Source organism: Lagenorhynchus albirostris, chromosome 2 (assembly GCF_949774975.1).
Source record: "Lagenorhynchus albirostris chromosome 2, mLagAlb1.1, whole genome shotgun sequence".
Classification (NCBI taxonomy): domain Eukaryota; kingdom Metazoa; phylum Chordata; class Mammalia; order Artiodactyla; family Delphinidae; genus Lagenorhynchus; species Lagenorhynchus albirostris.
The window spans coordinates 185685098-185703479 of NC_083096.1; the positions used below are offsets into that span (position 1 = coordinate 185685098).

An 18382-nucleotide genomic window follows, 5' to 3' on the forward strand; every position below is an offset into this window, starting at 1 on the left:
GAGAGCTTAAACAAGCTTTATTTGGGAACGCTCCCGGGCGAGGTTCACTGGTCCCAGAGAAAGGGGCCAGAGAAGTCGCGCCCGGGCGAGGGTTTGGTAAGAATTTATAGGGGAAGAAGGGAAAGGGGTGCGGTGAATCCGGGAGGGCGCAGGTTATTCCTTATTTGGTGGTCTCTTCGGGTATCGTGGCAATATCCGGTGCCGGTTGCATCAGTCTTGGGACCGTTAGTCCCGCCCCTCGAATGGCGGGAAGGCTGGGCCGGATGGAAAGTCCCCATTGGAACTGGGTGGTCCGGAAAGTCTCCAGGTCAGTTTCTGGAACTGGGTGGTCCGGAAGGTTTCGGTCTGATGCATCCTGTGAGTCTGATTGCCTTCCCCTGCCTCGGGCCAGTTGGCCTTACAAGTAGCTGTGGCTCGCAGGCTCAGTAGTTGTAGCGCATGGGCTTATTTGCTCTGAGGCATGAGGGATCTTCCCGGACCAGGGCTCGAACCCGTGTCCCCTGCACTGGCAGGCGGATTCTCAACCACTGCGCCACCAGGGAAGTTCCCAAGGCTAGTTATATTTCAGCTTGGGGTTCCCACATCATGATGAAAGTATAAAGTTCATCAGATGCTGGTAGCATAAGCACAGACAGTGCACAGAGGGCTCTGACAACCACCTGGGCACCTTCTCCCTCATGTACCTGCCCGACGAGTACTCAGTGAGTGCCTCTAGAGGAACATTTCTAAATGCACCACACATAAGGCAAAAAAGCCATCTGGGCTGGAAGTGGAGTCCCTAGCCCTTTGGAGCTCAGAGTCTATGAATGCAGTGGGGTAGAGATGCACAGAATGCTAAAAGTGTTCAGAACCATAAGAGTTAAGTTGAGGGTGGTACTAGGAGCAGAGAAAGGCCAGCAGGAGAAGAGGAGGACGCAGGTAAGCTTTCTTGAGGCTGGTGACATCTATCTGAATCTCAGTGCCTGGACTACAACTTGAGGTATGGAGGTGGCGTACGCCGAGGTAAGAAAGGCATGGGACAGTTTCCAGCTGGTGCTCCCTTAAGTTCTAAACAAGAAGCAGGGAGAGGTGAGGTAGGAGAGCTCGGTATTGCACCGGTACTGTCAGACCATAATGTCTTTGAATTCAGGAGCACATACTGGGGAAGCCATGGAGGGGGCCTTCCTTTCAAAATGTAAACAGCGCTATTATTTGTGGTGGGGGTAAGAGAAAATACATGTTCATCATAAAGTACAAAGTTAAGGAATTCAAAAAAGTATAACGGGCATTCAAAGCACTGTTAACCCTACCACCCATAAATGCCCTCTTTCCGGGGCGTCCCTGGTGGTGCAGTGGTTGAGGGTCTGCCTGCCAATGCAGGGGACACGGGTTCGAGCCCTGGTCCGGGAAGATCCCACATGCCGCGGAGCAACGAAGCCCGTGCGCCACAACTACTGAGCCTGTGCTCTAGAGCCCGTGCTCCGCAACAAGAGAAGCCACCGCAATGAGAAGCCCATGCACCGCAATGAAAAGTAGCCCCTGCTCGCCAAAACTGGAGAAAGCCCGCAGCCCGCGTGCAGCAACGAAGACCTAACATAGCCAAAAATAAATAAATAAAATAAATAAATTAAAATAACTGCCGTCTTTCCCACTGCCAAATTTCAGTGTATGTCTTCCTGGATTTATGTTCTGCATATATTCAAATACATACAGAGCAGAGTGCGGGGAGCGGGGGAAGATGCCCTCATTCGTCCTCATTCATCCCTCAACCCCCAGGTCCTTCCAAGTAAATGCTTCCTTCTTGCAGTCACGCACTGTCCTTCCCATACACTGCGCCCGAGGGTCCTTAAGTATTCTGAGCGTCTGGTTCTCAGCTTTTTTCTCTGTGAAAACATCAGGAGCAATGGTAGGACATCAGTGAGGGTGGGCTCTCACTGCCCTGGCTTCTGAGTTTCTCCCTCTCCAACAGGAAGACTCTCTTCTGCCCTTGCCTGTGGTCACGCTTAGCCTATAGGTATTCAAAAGGCGGCCCCCTCCACATCCTGTTTCAAGTATCCTGCTCTACCACCGTTTGGCTCTGGTGACATTTCTTCCACTGGGATCTCCAATCCAGAGCACACAGTACCTTTCCACTGCCGCCACCCCTTCATGTCCCTTCATGTCTCATCATTTCTGGATCCACGGCGGAGAATCGCCATTCCCTTGCCCCCTCCCTTTGATGCGCTCCCAGATCAAAACATCAGTTCATTTGGCCACTCCAAGCGGCCGGACGTGGCTGGAGAACAACAGAACCGGGTTGATTAGTTTCACTGTCATATCATGACCCCAAACCTCACGCCCGCAGCGCCTCCAAACCAACCCAAGGATCTAAGTCAATTTGCTCTCCCAACCCGAGAGGTTTCCTCACACCTCCTTACGCCTCCTCTCTAATCATCTCTTCAAATACTTTCACAACATCACTTAAATGTCAAACTTCCCAGGGCTTTCAGAGGACAGCCACGCGCTGGCGTCTGCGCGAGCTTGGGGACGGGAGGCCGGTAAGAGGCCGTGGCAGTCGTCCCAGGAGGGGCGCGGGGGCTCGGCCTAGAGCGGTGGAGGCGCGCAAGGAGCGACATGGAGGATCTCGGGGACTGGCTGAGGGCGAGCGGAGAGCGGGCGAGGGAGGATCGCCGGCTCGGGCGGCAGGTGCGAAAACAACCGGGGTGGACGGAGCGCGCAGATCGGTACCTGGAGACGCCGGGCACGACCAGTCACCTCCAACGCCCGCCCCAGGGGCCGCGGCGCCTCCCACGTCACTCCAGGCGACGGCGACGGCGCGCGTGACGTCACAGGAGCCGGCGCGACGCCTTGCGCGTCACTAGCGGCGACGGCGGCGGGGGCTTGTGACGTCAGGACGCCAACGCAGGGCGCCCGGAGGCTTCCGTGCCAAGCGCCGGCCTCGGCGCTCGCGCCCGAAGCAGCGGCGCGGTCGCTGGCCGGTCTGGCGCCCGGGGAGCTGGGCCTCCCACGGCCCGCGGTCCAGCTCTCTGGGCCGGCGCTGGGAAGCCGCTGGGACGCCGTACACACGCCAGCGCCGCGCGTCCTGACGCGCTACGTCGCCGGCGCCGCCGCTTCGCGTAATGACTTCCGGGCGCCGGGGCCGCCATCTTGCTCGCGCGGAAGCGGCGCGGCTGGGTGGGAGTCCCGAAGCGGGAGTCGCGGACCGTGCGGCCGCCGCCATGCCGTCATCGCCGCTGCGGGTGGCGGTGGTGTGCTCGAGCAACCAGAACCGGAGCATGGAGGCGCACAACATCCTCAGGTAGTTGGGGCCTCCGCCCTGGCCCAGCGCGCCCCGCGGACGCCGGCCGACCGGCCGTCCCTCCGGCCGACCGGCCCGTGCTGGGCGGTTCCGGCTCCCGGCCCGTGCTGTGTGGCGGCGGCCGCGGTTCCCGGCCCCGGTTCTCCCTGACCCGTGCTGGGCGGCCCAGGTTCCCAGGCGGGCGGTGCGCGGCGGCCCCCGAAGGACGGCCGAGAGGCCTCGCCGCCTCCAGGCTCGTTGGCTACAGGGCCGAGCGCAGCGAGGAATCGACAAAACTCGGTCCGCCGCGCGGTCCCCCACGTGTGCTTAGCGTCGCGAAAAATTCACATTCTGAGCCGAAATGTTTCCGGGTCGCTGAAACCTCAAACTGCTAGTAAACCTGAAAGGCTGATGCTGTTCGCGTCTACTTCGTACGCACGTCTGTGTATCTGAAAATCATGGTCTCTGTAAAATGCTCAGCAGTGAGGCGGTAAGTTGCAAGACGAAGGTTAGGGTCCACGAGAGGATAGGCCGGTTGTGTCCAGGGCGTGTCGCCTTTTTATCAAATATGGAAAACTTGCGCGACAGGATCTCAGGATAGAACAAGTCGTAAAAACACGGAAGTGGTCTATTTTAATTTCATGCATTTGTGTATTTGCTTTTATCTACATTTTTCAAGTCTCATGCAAAAAAATCCTTTCTTCTCCCTTGGAAAATCTCCAGTCGATAATTTCTGAACCACACGTGAGTTTGGTTTCACGTTTCAGTGCTAACTCCCCTTTTGTGACGCCGGTGTTGTATATGTTTAATAAAATTTTATTCCCGTTTGATAAATTTTTTTTCGTTCAAAATCACTTTACAGAATGTGAAATTGACACCTTGCATTACAGTTAAAGTTTGGTGTACATGTCAACTTTGATAGTAAAAGTTGAAACTGCCGTTTCTTCTGAAGTTTTCTTATGTGGACATTACAGGACAACCATGCCTCGCTGCTTCTCCTACTACGGCAGTCAGCTTTGACTCTCCTGGGGAAATCAGAATTCTCCCTCGCCCCTCGTTTTTAATGAAGCTGGACGCACCAGGTGTCCACGATCTGCTAGTTATGAGTTTAATTCTTCCTAACATCTACCACACTGTCTGCAGTATTCAGTTAATGTTGTTTTTTTGGTCTAGTGTGATGTGCTTCGAACCTTACAAACCAATGTGGAGTTCGTTTCTAAACTAGAATTTTTTAAACTGTAAAGTTGTTTTAAAATTGGAAAAGTGCAAGAACTACAGTGTGCTGGATCTGATCCCCAAACTGCATTTATCTGTTCAGAGTCACTAAAAGTGGTAACTTTAAGGAAAAGATTGCAAGGTTCACGTTCCAGGAAAATTATTCAAGGAAAATAAAATTTAATGTCTTTAATTAGAATGACAAGTGATCTGGAGACCACCTCATTCTGCTGGTTCTGGCTGGTGATCCTTTATTTAAGCTCTTCTCTATCTGCATAACAAAGTTGGGGTGAAATCTTACAAAAGGAAATGTTTTTAAATTTCCTGTAGCAACTTTGTTAGTAAATCAGTTCCAAAGTCTTGCCTATCTGATAGCCCTGAGACAGTCACCAGCAAGATTTAAGCCCTTGCTTAGTTCAAAGTAACTGGCACAGCCTTGGGTCTCCTGCGGAAATGAGGGTGCAGAAGAGCCCCCAAATAATCACCAAGTAGGAATGCTTGTGTACTTTTACCCATTTTACTATTTTTCAAATTTACTCATGAGAAAAGTAAATTCAGAATGAGGGCAAAAGGAGGTAAGTTTAGGGTAACATACATTATTTGTATCATGAATGTGAAGTTATTTTAGACGTGAATCTTTAATTTCTAAAATGCTTATATTTGGGGGGTGTTTTCCTTTGTTAAAATGATAGTATTTGCTTGTTGCAAAAAATCCTCGCTGTAGAAAATATAGAAGATGAAGAAGATAAGGATCACGGTACCATTTTGGGGTACACCCTTCTTTCTGGATGTTCTTGCAGGCATCCGGACACACACTGAAGGGAGGCCAGAGCACTGTTAGGTAATCTCTCCACAGAACGTGAACATAGTTTGATTTCAATATTCATTTCTGCTTTTATTTTTATACATTGGATTTGAACATATCTATTCATGTTGAGTAATAGCAGTGGTTACAAAACCATGAGCCAGTACTCAGAGCAATCCTGTGCAGCAGTCACTTTGGTAACCACTCCCCGTAACAGGTGGTTGGTTTTCAGTTTTATAATGTCCACATTCTTGTGCCATTTTAAGTATCTTTGTACACTTTTCTAGTTATTTCCTTGGCATAAATTGCTGAGTCAAAAAGTAGGCATATTTTACATTTTCATACATTCTGCCAAACTGCCTTCCAGAAAAGTACCTGTTTATAGAATTCCCATTTCCTCACAATATGGGCATTATTTATATCTTTTCATGCTGCTGGGGCAAAAGTATCTCGCCCTTTAGTTTTAAAATTGCTGTTGAGATTGAACAACTTTTTGTGTCGTTTTCACTTTTGAAAATTATTTATGGCTTTATCTCTTTCGATAACTTACAGGGTTTAAAAGGATGTTTAAGAAATTTATATGATGGTTTTTGTTACAACTAGTAGAGCTTATAAAAGATTTAGAGACTTAGGCCTTGAAGATGATTGTGAAAAGCATTTAAAAATGGTACGATTAAATAAATAAATAAATTTTAAAAAATGGTACGATAGGGCTTCCCTGGTGGCACAGTGGTTGAGAGTCCACCTGCCGATGCAGGGGACACGGGTTCATGCCCCAGTCCGGGAAGATCCCACATGCCGCGGAGTGGCTAGGCCCGTGAGCCATGGCCGCTGAGCCTGCGCGTCCGGAGCCTGTGCTCCGCGTTGGGAGAGACCACAACAGTGAGAGGCCCACGTACCGCAAAAAAAAACAAAAACAAAAAAAAAGGTACCATGAGGGGCTTCCCTTGCGGTCCAGTGGTTAAGACTCCGAGCTCCCAATGCAGGGGGCACAGGTTCAATTCCTGGTGGGGGAACTAAGGTCCCACATGCTGCAGGGCATGGCCAAAAAAAAAAATGTATAAGTGAAAACAGGAAAATTGTGTATGCAGTTTGGTTACAACTAAATAAAACTATGCATAGGAAAACTTCTGAGATGAACTATCATAAGGAATGTAGTTGATCAAGCATGCACGCTAGGTCATTTATTAGTGAAACCCAATTTTATTTTTGCCCCCTTGAAAATCTGCTCAGGCTGTATTTTTCTGAGACGTCAAATACAAGTGTTAATAAATGTTGGCGTTTTCTAGAGCTAGGGATAATGTTCCCTGGGGTGATCATTTTTGATCTTTTGAGACTAAATTGTTTGAAATACTAGTCCTGGAGCCATTCAGGTTTTTTAAGGGGTGCAGGAAGACTATGTTTATTTCCACAGAGCCTCCTGTTCTTTGTACTCTGTGGATTAAGGTGTCCCTTTGGAACCAATTAATTTATTTTTTTGTTCCAAACTCTCTGTTAGAGGTCAAGGGGCCTGCTGATTTTTGGAAGCTGGTTTTTTGTTTTTTTTTTTGCTGTACGCGGGCCTCTCACTGCTGTGGACTCTCCCATTGCGGAGCACAGGCTCCGGACGCGCAGGCTCAGCGGCCATGGCTCACGGGCCAAGCGGCTCTGCGGCATGTGGGATCTTCCCGGACTGGGGCATGAACCCGTGTCCCCTGCATCGGCAGGTGGACTCTCAACCACTGCGCCACCAGGGAAGCCCTGGAAGCTGTTTTTAATCGTAGCAATTCAAAACAGATTTTAAAGAAAGACTTCTCTAAATTACTGTTTTCAATCATAATTTCCTGGGCAGTTTGATTTTGGGAAGATGAGCAGAGAGGCTGCAGATGTAGAAGAAAAAAGGTTAGAATCAGTCTCTTGAGCTCCTCTGTGCCAGGTGCTTTGCAAATGCCATCTGATTTCGTCCTCACAACTCTTAGGATGTGCACACGTACACAGCTGAGGAGATAATACCCAGAGCAAGAAGCCCCAGCTCATGAGTGACAGCAAGGATCTGGCTACAAGGGGCTCCAGTGCTGACGGATGAGTGACAGAACTGATGGGATAGAACGCGGGCTGGAGGAGGATCTAGGCTGCGGGGAGTGCGACAGTCAGCTGAGGTCCTGTGATTCTCCGATTTGGGGTGGGGCGCTCAAGTCTTAATGTCATGAGTAGAGTATGTGGACCCTTGCCACACTGGGATGGAGGTACTCAGACAGCCTCTCCCAGAGGGGACTGAGTCTCAGGGCTGCTGGGATCTGAACACAGGATCTGAGTGAGCCCAGGCGGCTTGACACAGCACTCTCCCAGACGGTGCTAAACTCTCCCCTTGTCTTGAACACATTTCCAGAAGCCTCTTGTTCTAAACCAGGGAGGGATTGTCCGCTATCCCCTGCGGCCCCTTTGGCTGCATTTTTGATACTTTGTTTCTGGGTACACTTGAGGAAGGTAAACTGGAAACTATCTGGGGAGGTGGAAGATCTGAAATTGTGTGTATAAGGATAGAAGAGGTGCCTACAGGGGACACGTTTGCCATCATAGATTTTAAGGGACTCTGCATTGTTTTTTTGCTTTTTGTCTTCAGGAGGCAGAACTAAGACCAGAAGGCTTGGTTGGAAGAAGGTAGATTTCTGTTTGGATGTGAACATTGAGACGAAACTGGGTAGACCAAGCATGGTATCAGTTCCAGCAGCTAAAACATTTTCCCCTGCCTTAAGGATCATCATCTCCAACCTTCTGTAGGTGAGAACAGGTCGAGCCCAGGGAAGATAGTTGAGCGGGTTCACCATGGTTAGTAGCACTTAGCGCAGTGCTGGGACTGGAACAGCTGAAGTACCAGATCTTGAGGCCCTACTCTGCTGGCCCTGCACCCTGGGGAGGCCGACAGTGGCCTGCAGAGCAAGCTGGCCTTCGAGAAGCCAGGGTCGAGGAAGAGCTGGCCTGGAGCAGGGACATCTAAGCAGGAGCTCTCTTGGGCGCTAAACAAAGTGGCACGTTTGACAAGCTCCATGCGTGGTGATCTCATGCTGAGAGGCCTTTTGTTTTCTTCTTGACCTATGGGAGGGTGAGAATAAAATAAACCCTAGAAAACATTGGGAAGTGCTTAGGCTGACGTTTTACTAGGGGTGACATCAACTTTACTGGAATATTAACATTTTAGGAAGTTGATCTTCCCAGCTTGTGGCTATACCACAGTGAAACTGCAGGCAGGCGTTATAGTGTGATGGTGCTTGAGCAGTTGATCTGTGTTGGGTAAGCATGAGGTCATTGTGTAGCTAGAAACGGCTGATTAAGCAGTGGGCGATTTTACCTGTAGTAAAGGTGACTTATGCTCGTAAGCATCTTGTGTCCTACTCAGAGACAGGTCCTACTTTCAGAAGGTTTGCAGTGGTCTAGGATTTCAGTCTTAGCCACAATAATGCTTTGAATTAGGTTAATAACCACACTATAGAAAATAGAAAAAAATGGCATAACCCATACTGTAAATTTGGGTGTTTTCTTTTTTTTTTTTTTGCGGTACGCGGGCCTCTCACTGTTGTGGCCTCTCCCGTTGCAGAGCACAGGCTCCGGACGCGCAGTCTCAGCGGCCATGGCTCACGGGCCCAGCCGCTCCGCGGCATGTGGGATCTTCCCGGACCGGGGCACGAACCTGTGTCCTCTGCATCGGCAGGCGGACTCTCAACCACTGCGCCACCAGGGAAGCCCTGGGTGTTTTCTTGATTGGTATTCATTTTAACTTTATTATTTTACCTTTAGGCATCAGGATAACAACTGAAACAATTCTGTTTCCCAAAATTCAACTTTTTTTTTTTTTTTTTTTTTTGCGGTACGCGGGCCTCTCACTGCTGTGGCCTCTCCCGTTGCAGAGCACAGGCTCCAGACGCGCAGGCTCAGCAGCCATGGCTCACAGGCCCAGCCGCTCCGCGGCATGTGGGATCCTCCCGGACTAGGACACGAACCTGTGTCCCCTGCATCGGCAGGCGGACTCTCAACCGCTGCGCCACCAGGGAAGCCCCAATGTTTTTTATGATAGTGTAATCTTTTCTATAACTTAACATTTCTGTATCTTAATGTGTAACATAATTTCTATATTTTTCTGATAGATTTTTGATAGCTATAAAGACAAGTTTGATAAATACTTGTCTGGAAGATTTGTTTAACATACAAAATAATTGGCCCCTGAGACAAAGCCTTTCGGTGGTCAGCAATATTTTTACAGCGCTCAGTCCTTTTATGTGAGAAACACATAGTCACTGTACATAGTCACACACAAGATGGGCTGTTTTGTCAGTTGCATGAGCTTAGAAGAAACAGGGCTTCTGTTGTTAACTAGCCTTTTTGCCACTTGTGACCATTTTGTTGGGGGAAGAACAAACTGGGTTTCATTTTGTGTGTGCAGTTTAAATTCTTCTGCCAGTAAATTCCTCTTTTGGGGTTTCATTTTATTTTTAAATATGCTTGAGTAACATTTCAGGCAGTTAGGGAGGGCAGTGAGGAGAGGGCAGCTGCGGCCCCCCTCCCCCGACAGTTTCTAGTAGGAGAGACCTCACCCAGCCTTTCAGAGACCTAGCAGGCATCCTCTTAGAAGCCCTGTTAGGGATCAGCCGTGTGGAAAATGGGCCCAGGTTATCTTTGGGGTGATCTGCTTTTAGGGATATGGACAGTGTTTCACTTGGACACCTAGCGCACGCCTCAGCCCCTGTTGTGACAGGAGGTAAGGGAAGGAGATTGTCCACCCGGGCAGTTCAGGCTCGCTGCCCCGGCAGGAGGCAGGGGCATGTGAGACCCTGTGCTGGGACCTCTCCACCTAGGGCCTCTTGGGAACCCTATGGGCAGTTTTTCAGTGGCACACATGCCCTACGCCAACCCCAGGAACACCCTGGGGTCCTGTCTGGGGCCTGCATTACGGGGTGCAGGATGTGTTGGGAGCCCCCAGGCACCCTGTTTCCCATCACCCCCAGCCCCACAGCTTTGCCATCTCTGCGCTTCCCCCGTCCTGTGTCCTGGAGGGTTACCTACTTTGTTCCCACTCCCAGAGCATCTGAGGAGAGGGATTTAGGTCTGTTTCAATCACTGCTGAATCCCCAGCACATATAGTAAGCTCCAGAAAATATCATTGGATCAAAAATGGAATGGCTAACCTGCCACCAGTAGAAGTGGTGGTGGTTTTTCAGTCTTAAAACTTTAGCCATTGGGGATTTAACAGTCTCCTTTGCTGCTGCCTGGCTAAATTAAGACTTATTCAGTATATATTTCATTAATGTATTTCAAGAGTAGTTGTGCTTGGGCTCATTTTAATAAATTTGAACTTAGGTTTAAGAGTTGGGCTCATGTAAATAAGTTCTTTAATTATGAGTAAGTATCTCAAAGGGATGACTGAGATGTAGAAATACTGATTTTTTTTAAAAAAAGTGATGGAGGAACTGTGTCTAAATGAATCTTTCACTTATTTTTGTTGGGAAGCGTTTTGTTTTTCCCACTGTTCCCCCAAATGATTTTTGGGACCCCTTTTGGAGCAGGCTTCTTGGGTAGCTAGCTGAGAAAGGTGGTCTCAGCGTGGTTTCGCATTCTGACCTGTAAAGGCACTCTCTCTCACATACTTAACTCACTCATTATTTGGTTTCAAATGGCTTGTTTTAAAGCATCCACCAGAAGACAGGCCTTTCTCCCAAGATCTTGTGAACAGATACGTGGCCTTTGGAGACAGGCCCGGGGTGGCCCCAGGAGTGTGTCGAGCAGTTGGATTCACGCAGTCACTGTGTCGCTTCCTGGCAGGGTCACACCTTGGGCTCCCTCTGCAGGGACTGGACTCAGCTCCAAGCCCTCAGGGACCTTGCTTCTGTGGGTTAGTGTTTTTCCATAGCACACGTTCCTCTCTCAAGGACCTGCTCCCTCCAGGGTATTTTTGGGGTGAGGGGCTTGGCACTATGAGGATAAGCTCTCTGTTTCGGGCAGTTCTTGTGGAGTAGTGGCAAATCATGAAGCCAGCAAGACGAGCGTGGCCCACTGCTGTGTGTTCCCATGGCGCCCGTAGCCGTGACCTGTTCCCGGTCACTGTCTTGGGAGAGTGTGACCCCTGCGCGGCTGTTGTCAAGGGGGCCTTCATCCCTGCCTTGTTGGTCCTCTGACAGAGAACATTTCTTTTATTGTACGTACCTGACCTGGTGAGGAAACGGGTTGGGTGACGTGGTCTGTTGGGCACCTGCTGGAGCCTGTGGGTGGAGGTGCCCGCGTGGCTGGGCCCTTGCATCCCAGCCTCCGTGTCCCCGGGGCCCGGAGCTGCACGTAAACTGGGGCTGGGTTGGTTGTTGTCCATTTACAGCTCAGGTGGCCATGGCCCCATTCACTCCTCAGTCGTGCCTGTTGTCCCTCGTGTTCTCCATCACAGTGACCTCTGGGGCCTGGTTGAGGGCACAGCTCGGGCCTTCCAGGGACAGAGGGACATTACCAGCTTCAGAGGACTCAGGCAAGGTGTTTGACCCAAACCGGATGAGAAGTGCTTTAAAAACGTGTGTCTGTGAGGCTCTGTCGCACCAGGCGCAGTGGCTGCGCTCCTCGCGTCCCTCCCCGTTCTCACAGTGACAGCAAGTGACCTGTGGGTCCTTCCTGTCTTTTGTGGGAGGGACAGTGACTCTCGGGCTGGGCTTCTAGAAGTGCTGTGTCTGCTGGGAGAGACCACGGGTCTTGCTCCACAGGCGCTGGGGGCCGAGTGAGGTTTCCTCCCTTATTTGTCCGCCTTTCAGCAGAGAGGCATCGGTGCCCACGAGGGATCGGGGGAGTGGCGCCTGCAGACCTGGGCTTCCCCACGTGCTGAGACGTGTGCATGGACACGTTCGCTCCTCCGTGGGCCTCCAGATGTGGCCAGACACCCCTGAGCTGCAATAAAATGTACAAAAAAGCTTGAGACAGTGACCGCGGCCGCCTCAGAGCCTGCGGGGCCATGAGGAGAACGTCGGGGCTGGTGGGCCTGGGGCCTGCTCCCGAGTTGGCAGGCAGGGATGCTTCCACACGGACATTTTAGTGATGTATAAACACGAGGTTAGGATGAGAAGGCCGTTTCACGTAGACGCTTTGAACACTCCCAGTGTTGGCTTTCACCGCTTGTGAGTTTGAGGGAACATGGGGTCTGCAGCTGGGGTCTGAGTGAGGATGGCGTTGGGGCCGCAGTGTGTGCGATGACCTTTCTTGCTTAGGGTGCGATTGTGGCTCGTGGACGCTGCCTGTCAAGGAGGTTCCCTCAGTTTATTAGGAGACACTCAGCCATTCCCTTATCTCTGGCCCTCGCAGCTGGCGCCTCGAGGTAGGAGGCCGGGGGAGTGTCCCTCTGCTCCGGGGCTCCGGAAACTCTATTCTTGGTCCTGGGAAGCCTGCATCACGGCAGCTGGAAACCTGGACAAATGGTTTCCTTCTAGAGACCAGGACAGGAGTCAGATGACAAGACGTTCTAGGTGAAATCTTCCCTCTACCACGTGTCTATCCTGTGGCCATCACAGACATCCACCTCGTTCCCCTACGTTCCAGGATCCTTTGTCTTCTGTTGGGATTGGCTTCACCTAGCTTTTGTGTAACGTGCTACAGGATTTTTTTAAATTTGCAAATAAAATACTTAGAGTTAAGAATTGAGAAACGTGTTCTTTGAGACCAACAAAATCGTTCATATAGTCCATTTCCCATTTCATTTTCCTTTTTAGCATATTGTGTCTCATTTAGTCCAACTGTGATTCTCTGTCGTTTTGTGTCTTTCAGCAAACGAGGATTCAGCGTCCGGTCCTTTGGAACAGGAACTCATGTGAAGCTTCCAGGACCAGCACCCGACAAGCCAAACGTTTATGATTTCAAAACCACATATGACCAGATGTACAACGATCTCCTTAGGAAAGACAAAGAACTGCATCCCAGTGGTTGCCCTTTAACCCTGTGTGCTTGTCTCTGACAGGTGTCACCTGTGGGCACCACTCAGGGGCACCTGTGAGGCAGGGGACGCGGCGGCCCATTTGAGGTGTGCGGGGTCACTGGGTTTCTGTTCTGGTGCTCACGGGACCGTCCAGAGGTTGGAGCCACTCGGGGCCGTGGGCTGCAGTCCACGTGGACACAGTCGGGGAAGGTTGTGATACAGTATTAGAGCAGCTTAGGTGAGGAAGGTGGGACCCTGCCATCCGTGGCTTTGCACACTGCAGGTAGGTGTGGGCGTGGGTGTGCACTGGTTCACGGGCGGCTGCCTCACACTCTGGCGCTCTTTCTGGAGGGTCAGCTCATGAGAGGGCCACATTGGGTGCCGAAGGAAGCATGTTAGAAGCAGGGAATTTGAGAGGACTTGACTTCCTTTCAGGAAGAGACAAAACAGACTTTGTCTGCTTCCTAAGACTCACGGGAAAGGAAGGTATTTTAAAGCCAGATTCGTGTGAATGTGACCCCAGGCTGTGGATATTAAGATCATCCTTGCTGGCTGGGTTTTGACCAGACACTTCACGGTCACCCCGGGCTGCTTTAAATTCCTGGGACACCTCATGTTACCATGAGTGACGGTGGTTCTCAGGATGGAGACCAGACACATCCCAAGCGAGAGGAGTATAGACACCGGGTGGAAAGCTTCCTTCACTTCGGCGTTCTTGCAATTGTGAATAAACTACGAATGTTCTCTGTACACCTATAGATTACTTAGCTGCGAGGGGCCCCGGAGGTCATTCCAGCAAAACGCACTGGACGCTGGTGCTTGCTGCGCGCCCCACCCCGCGCCCGCTCCTCCCCAGCTGCAAGGGAAAACGTCGGGTGGGGGCACTGGGGCAGAAATGCAGGTATTTCTCGCCAGTGCCCCAGCCGGGCACCGATGCCGGGGGTCCAGGACTCACGCCCACCAGAAGCAGCACCCCCCGCTGCCCCATGCAGTCCCAAGGCCCTCCCGGGGGTGTGGGAGCCCCAAGAGACCCTGCAGCGCACCTTGCGCACACACTCCTTTCTCAGAAGGCGCAGACCGCGTTAGGAACAGCTCTGCATACTGCCGGGGAGATGCCAGCCGTGTCCTGGGCTCCGCGTGGCGGTGCCGTGTGGTGAGAGCCGTCCTAACCTTGTGGAGAGGCGCCAGCCACGGCCGCTCCCCTGGGAAGGCTGTGATCCAACTCCAGGCTTTTGGTTCTTGCACTGATAACTCTGTTGATAAGCTTAACTTGAGACCCCATCTAGTGAGTTGGCCAGAAATTTCTTTGGGCTTTTCTGTAGGGTAAGATGTTACAGAAAAACCGGAAAGAACTTTTTGGCCAACCCAGTATTTTTTAAGATTATTGTTCAGTTAGCACCATTAGTTTTTTAAAGACTTAAACTCAACAAGAGAAACGACAACAGATAATGCACTTACTTGTCTGTACTCCCTTAATTATTGTAAGTTAGGTCTTTCACATCAGAGCTACTTCTGGGAATGGGCAGCATTTACACATTGTAGACCAAATCTGGAGGGATTTTGTGCGTGTCCCTGGTGGCTCTAAACGAAGGGGCAGAGCCCAGCCTCTCAGAACTCAGACTCTCCTCTCGGGGTGACTACAGGCCTGTGGTCTCCCCAGCAGCACCCAGTCCAGGGGATGGTTGTGCCTGCTGTCCGGGCCCCGTGTAGGGGAGTTGCCTCCATAGACCCCCCCGCGTTGGCTGCCCTTCACGAGCCTCTGGGAGGGAGCCTTGTCGCTTTGCTGGCTTCACTTGGGTGGGATTTCTACCTTCTGGGTGGGGTGGGAAGGGGCAAAACAAGGCTGTGTCTGGCACTATGCTCAGCTCTGCCTGAGTCAGCCCTTGGCCAGTAACAGAGGAGCATCTGCCGGCAGTGGGGGACGGGGAGTCCACTGGGACGCTGGCAGGATGCCAGGGGGTGGGGGGCCGGAGGCCTTGCCAACTTGGGCAGGGTTGGTGATCAGGTGTGGGGCAGGGAGCCCCGCGTTTCCCCATGTGCTCAGGACACAGCAGACAAGAGGTAAAAACCTAAATCTGTAGCATAGAATACCTGGACATTTGCAGAAGTGGCTTTTGTAACTTACAGTGCAAAGCTAGGAAAATATTGTACGATGAAACCCAAGGATAAAACAACATTCAGTAAATGTTTGAATTTTCAGGGAAGAGAAGATGCCCCTTGTTGGGCAGAGCCGGGGAGTTGAGGCCAAGTGGCTGGCAGGGACAGATGGGCCCTGGAGACGTCTGCGGGCTTTGCCTGGGCACCGCTCTGCCCTGTGGGCTGGGGCCTGGGACCCTGTGGTTCTCGAGCCCTCAGTGGGTTCTGGTCTGTAGTCGTGAGTAGCCAAGCAGTTTATTTGTTCATTATTTGGCTGTAAATAGGGGTTTTGCTTTTGGTTTCTCGCCACAAGCAGGAGGGGGTTGGGTTGAGAGGCTGCGGCCTCGGTCCTGCGGTGACAGGTGTGGCCGCAGAGCACCTGCCTGATGTCGCCCAGCCCTGTGAGGAGCTAGACGGCCTGGGGAGGCTTACGTTTCCCTCCCCCTGTGGGAGCTCTCAACGATAGTGCAGGAAATCTGGGTTCACCTGACCCTCCCCGGGCATGTAAGAGGGTCTTCTCTTCGGACGCCTCTAAGGCGGGAGCTGTCCTTGACTGTGAGACGATCTACCTGCCTCAAGTGCACGGCTTCGCGGGTCCACGGGGCTGTGCGCTCAGCAGACTGTAGGATGTCTTCCCCCCAGGAAGCCCCCTGGCAGCTGCTGGCCCAGTCCCCGCCTGTGGCTCTGCCTCTTCTGGACGTTTCTGATCCACAGGTCGTACAGCACGGGTCTTTAGGAGCTAGCTTCTGCCTAACGTCCGAAGTTGAGCTGTCCTTTTGTCGTTGTCGTTGAGCTGTCCTCTTTTATGTGTAAATGTTCCCGTGGACCTTAAGTTTTTTCATCCCTTTGCCTTGGAGTCCTTTTGAATACAGAGCAGCTTCAAACTTGGTGTTCCGTTTGGGGGCTGTAGTGTACCTCCTGTGTCAAGTTGGTAGAGGCTTCCAGATCTTTCCATTTTCTGCCTGAGCCACTTTCCACACCTGAGCTTCCTCCCGGGCTCTCCAGCATCAGTTGAGCAGAATCTGCAGCTGAACCTCAGCCTACTTGGCGCACTTTTGGGGGAAGATAAGTCATTTTCTTCTAAATGTAAGACTGGCCAATCTGTGACCTAAGGAACAGGGTCCCTGGGCCCAGTCACGGAGGAGGGGCCGCCAGGAAAGATGAGGCTGGCAGTGTCCTCACGGCTCCAGGAGAGCTATCTTTCCTTGGTTTTGGGTAATTGCTTTGTGAGTTACAAAACCACTTGTCTTAAAAAGCAAGTGAATGTGTAGCTCTAAATATAGTTCATGTGATTTTTAATACATGTGACCAATTGCTCCCCAAACAGTGAGTTTCAGTGCAGATATAACTAACACTCGCCCAGATCCTGACTTTACCCTGTAAGTGGAGGCTGCTGTGTTGAACTTGTATCTCGCATACTTTCCCTCTTTCTCCTGTGGCTCTTTTGTAATTAAATACCTCTGGGGTTAGATTGTTTTTTAACTATTTGTTTATTCATTTTCAGTTTCTCAATTTCATTGTCTTTTAGGCCTTAGGTTAATTTATGTGTATACTCACTTCTCCACTGTGTAATTTTTGTTGTCTTGGAGTAAAAGGTAATAATAAATGTAATTTCTAAGAGTATAAATCCCACAGCCTCCGGGCCTCCATCCTGGGTACGAGGTTAGTGGACACAGCAGCTCCGTCCTGCTCAAGGCCCCTGGGCTTTTCCAGAACCTTGTTCTTGGGGTCTCGTCAGACCCTCCTCGCCTTCTCTTGCTGCGTTCGGTGGCATGGGGTGGCTGCCCGGCCCTGCCCTGAGGACACTTCCTGCACTTCAAGTCCAAGCCCCTTGGGCTCCCACCTTCAGCGTGTCCTGCCTGACCCCCGTCGTGGGCGGTCCCTGGTCACCCTCACTGGCCCCGTGCGTGCCTGGCGTGAGCTCGCCTATCTGACCCCATCTCATTTCACCCTGGTTGGCAGCTGTGGTTTCAAGTGGTTACTGAAAACAGTGTCTGTTTAACACATGAGTGTGTTCCTAAGCCAGACACTGGTTCCCAGGGAAACTCTGATCTAGTTTTACTGATGCTTAAGCTTTTGGATTTTAGAAAAGCACTCAGGCTTAAAATAAAAGTTAAGGCCTTCAGGTATTTCACATGTGGCCGGAAGAGAAGCTTGCATGTCTGACAGGCATTGCCCCGAGTCGAGCAGCTGGCTGCCCGAGGTGGCTGCGGGGTCCCTCCTGAGGCGACAGCAAGGCAGGTCGGGGTCCCCACAGCCTGCGGCAGGTGGGGTGCAGACGCAGCGTGTAGCCGGTGGGTGACGCCGCAGCCCGCGTTGGTGGGTTCACTTTGACTGGGGACCGGGGTGGCGAGGCCATTGCAGACCACGCCAGAGCTCCCGCCGCCAGCCTCAGGAGCGGTGGGGCCTCGTGACAGCTTGTGGTGCATCGGCTCTTCATGTTCGAGGGTCCCAGCAGTCGCCACAACCCTTTGAGAGTATTTCAAGCCTAAAGCTCTTTGCTGTCAGCCTTGCTCATACCCAGGTGTGCTGAGGACGCCGCTCCCACGGCTGGTGGCTGAGTGTTCTCGTGACCACGCACAGCAGCTGCAGCGCCACCCGCCCGCCTACCGGCCTGCTCTTGCCCTGGCTTCGCCCCCCGGCTCCAGGGAGGAAGGGGCCCGATTCAGAGCCATGGGGGGCTGCAGTTGGGCCCCTGTGCTGCCCCAGCCCCGTGGCTCGAGGGAGACCTCTTGCATCCATGCTGCTTTGCCGTGAAAACACAGACTGGGTGCCTTGGAGGGGAGGGTGTCTCCATCCATAACAGGTGAGGGGTTGTCAGGGTTCCCTGGCGGGGGGGAGCAGTAGTCAGCTCTGGCCCCCTCCCGTTGGCACCTGGCATGTGTCTGGAGTCTGAATTTGAGGTGGCCGTGGCCTGTGGCCAGTGTTGGAGGGCTGGCCGGCCGGTGGGAATCCGGGTGAGCTGTGTCCGCTCCGAGGTCGGGGGCCGGGTGGGCATCAGGAATGCCCTGCCCCCGCCTCAGGGCAGGGCTTCTGAGGAGGTGTGGGAGTGGGCTGG

General features: G+C 52.0%; 1 protein-coding gene and 1 long non-coding RNA gene across 4 annotated transcripts in view; one reads left to right on the forward strand and one right to left on the reverse strand.

Moving 5' to 3' along the window:
* Nucleotides 1-3787, reverse strand: LOC132515337 (uncharacterized). The gene is made up of 2 exons (XR_009539142.1): nt 2707-3787; nt 1-1569 (listed from the first exon to the last, which is right to left on the reverse strand). It is a non-coding gene; the product is annotated as an uncharacterized LOC132515337 (long non-coding RNA).
* Nucleotides 2889-18382, forward strand: part of SSU72 (SSU72 homolog, RNA polymerase II CTD phosphatase) — a 25813-nt gene continuing 10319 nt past the window's right edge. The window contains exons 1-4 of one of the 3 annotated variants that reach the window (XM_060141725.1): nt 3138-3277; nt 7879-8036; nt 8851-9017; nt 13041-13184. In XM_060141725.1, coding sequence (XP_059997708.1) covers nt 8884-9017; nt 13041-13184 — 278 coding nt within the window. In that variant the 5' untranslated portion in view covers nt 3138-3277; nt 7879-8036; nt 8851-8883. Of the gene's footprint in view, nt 3278-7878; nt 8037-8850; nt 9018-13040; nt 13185-18382 lie in introns of all 3 variants that reach the window. The other 2 variants (XM_060141724.1, XM_060141723.1) reach the window with 2 other exon arrangements.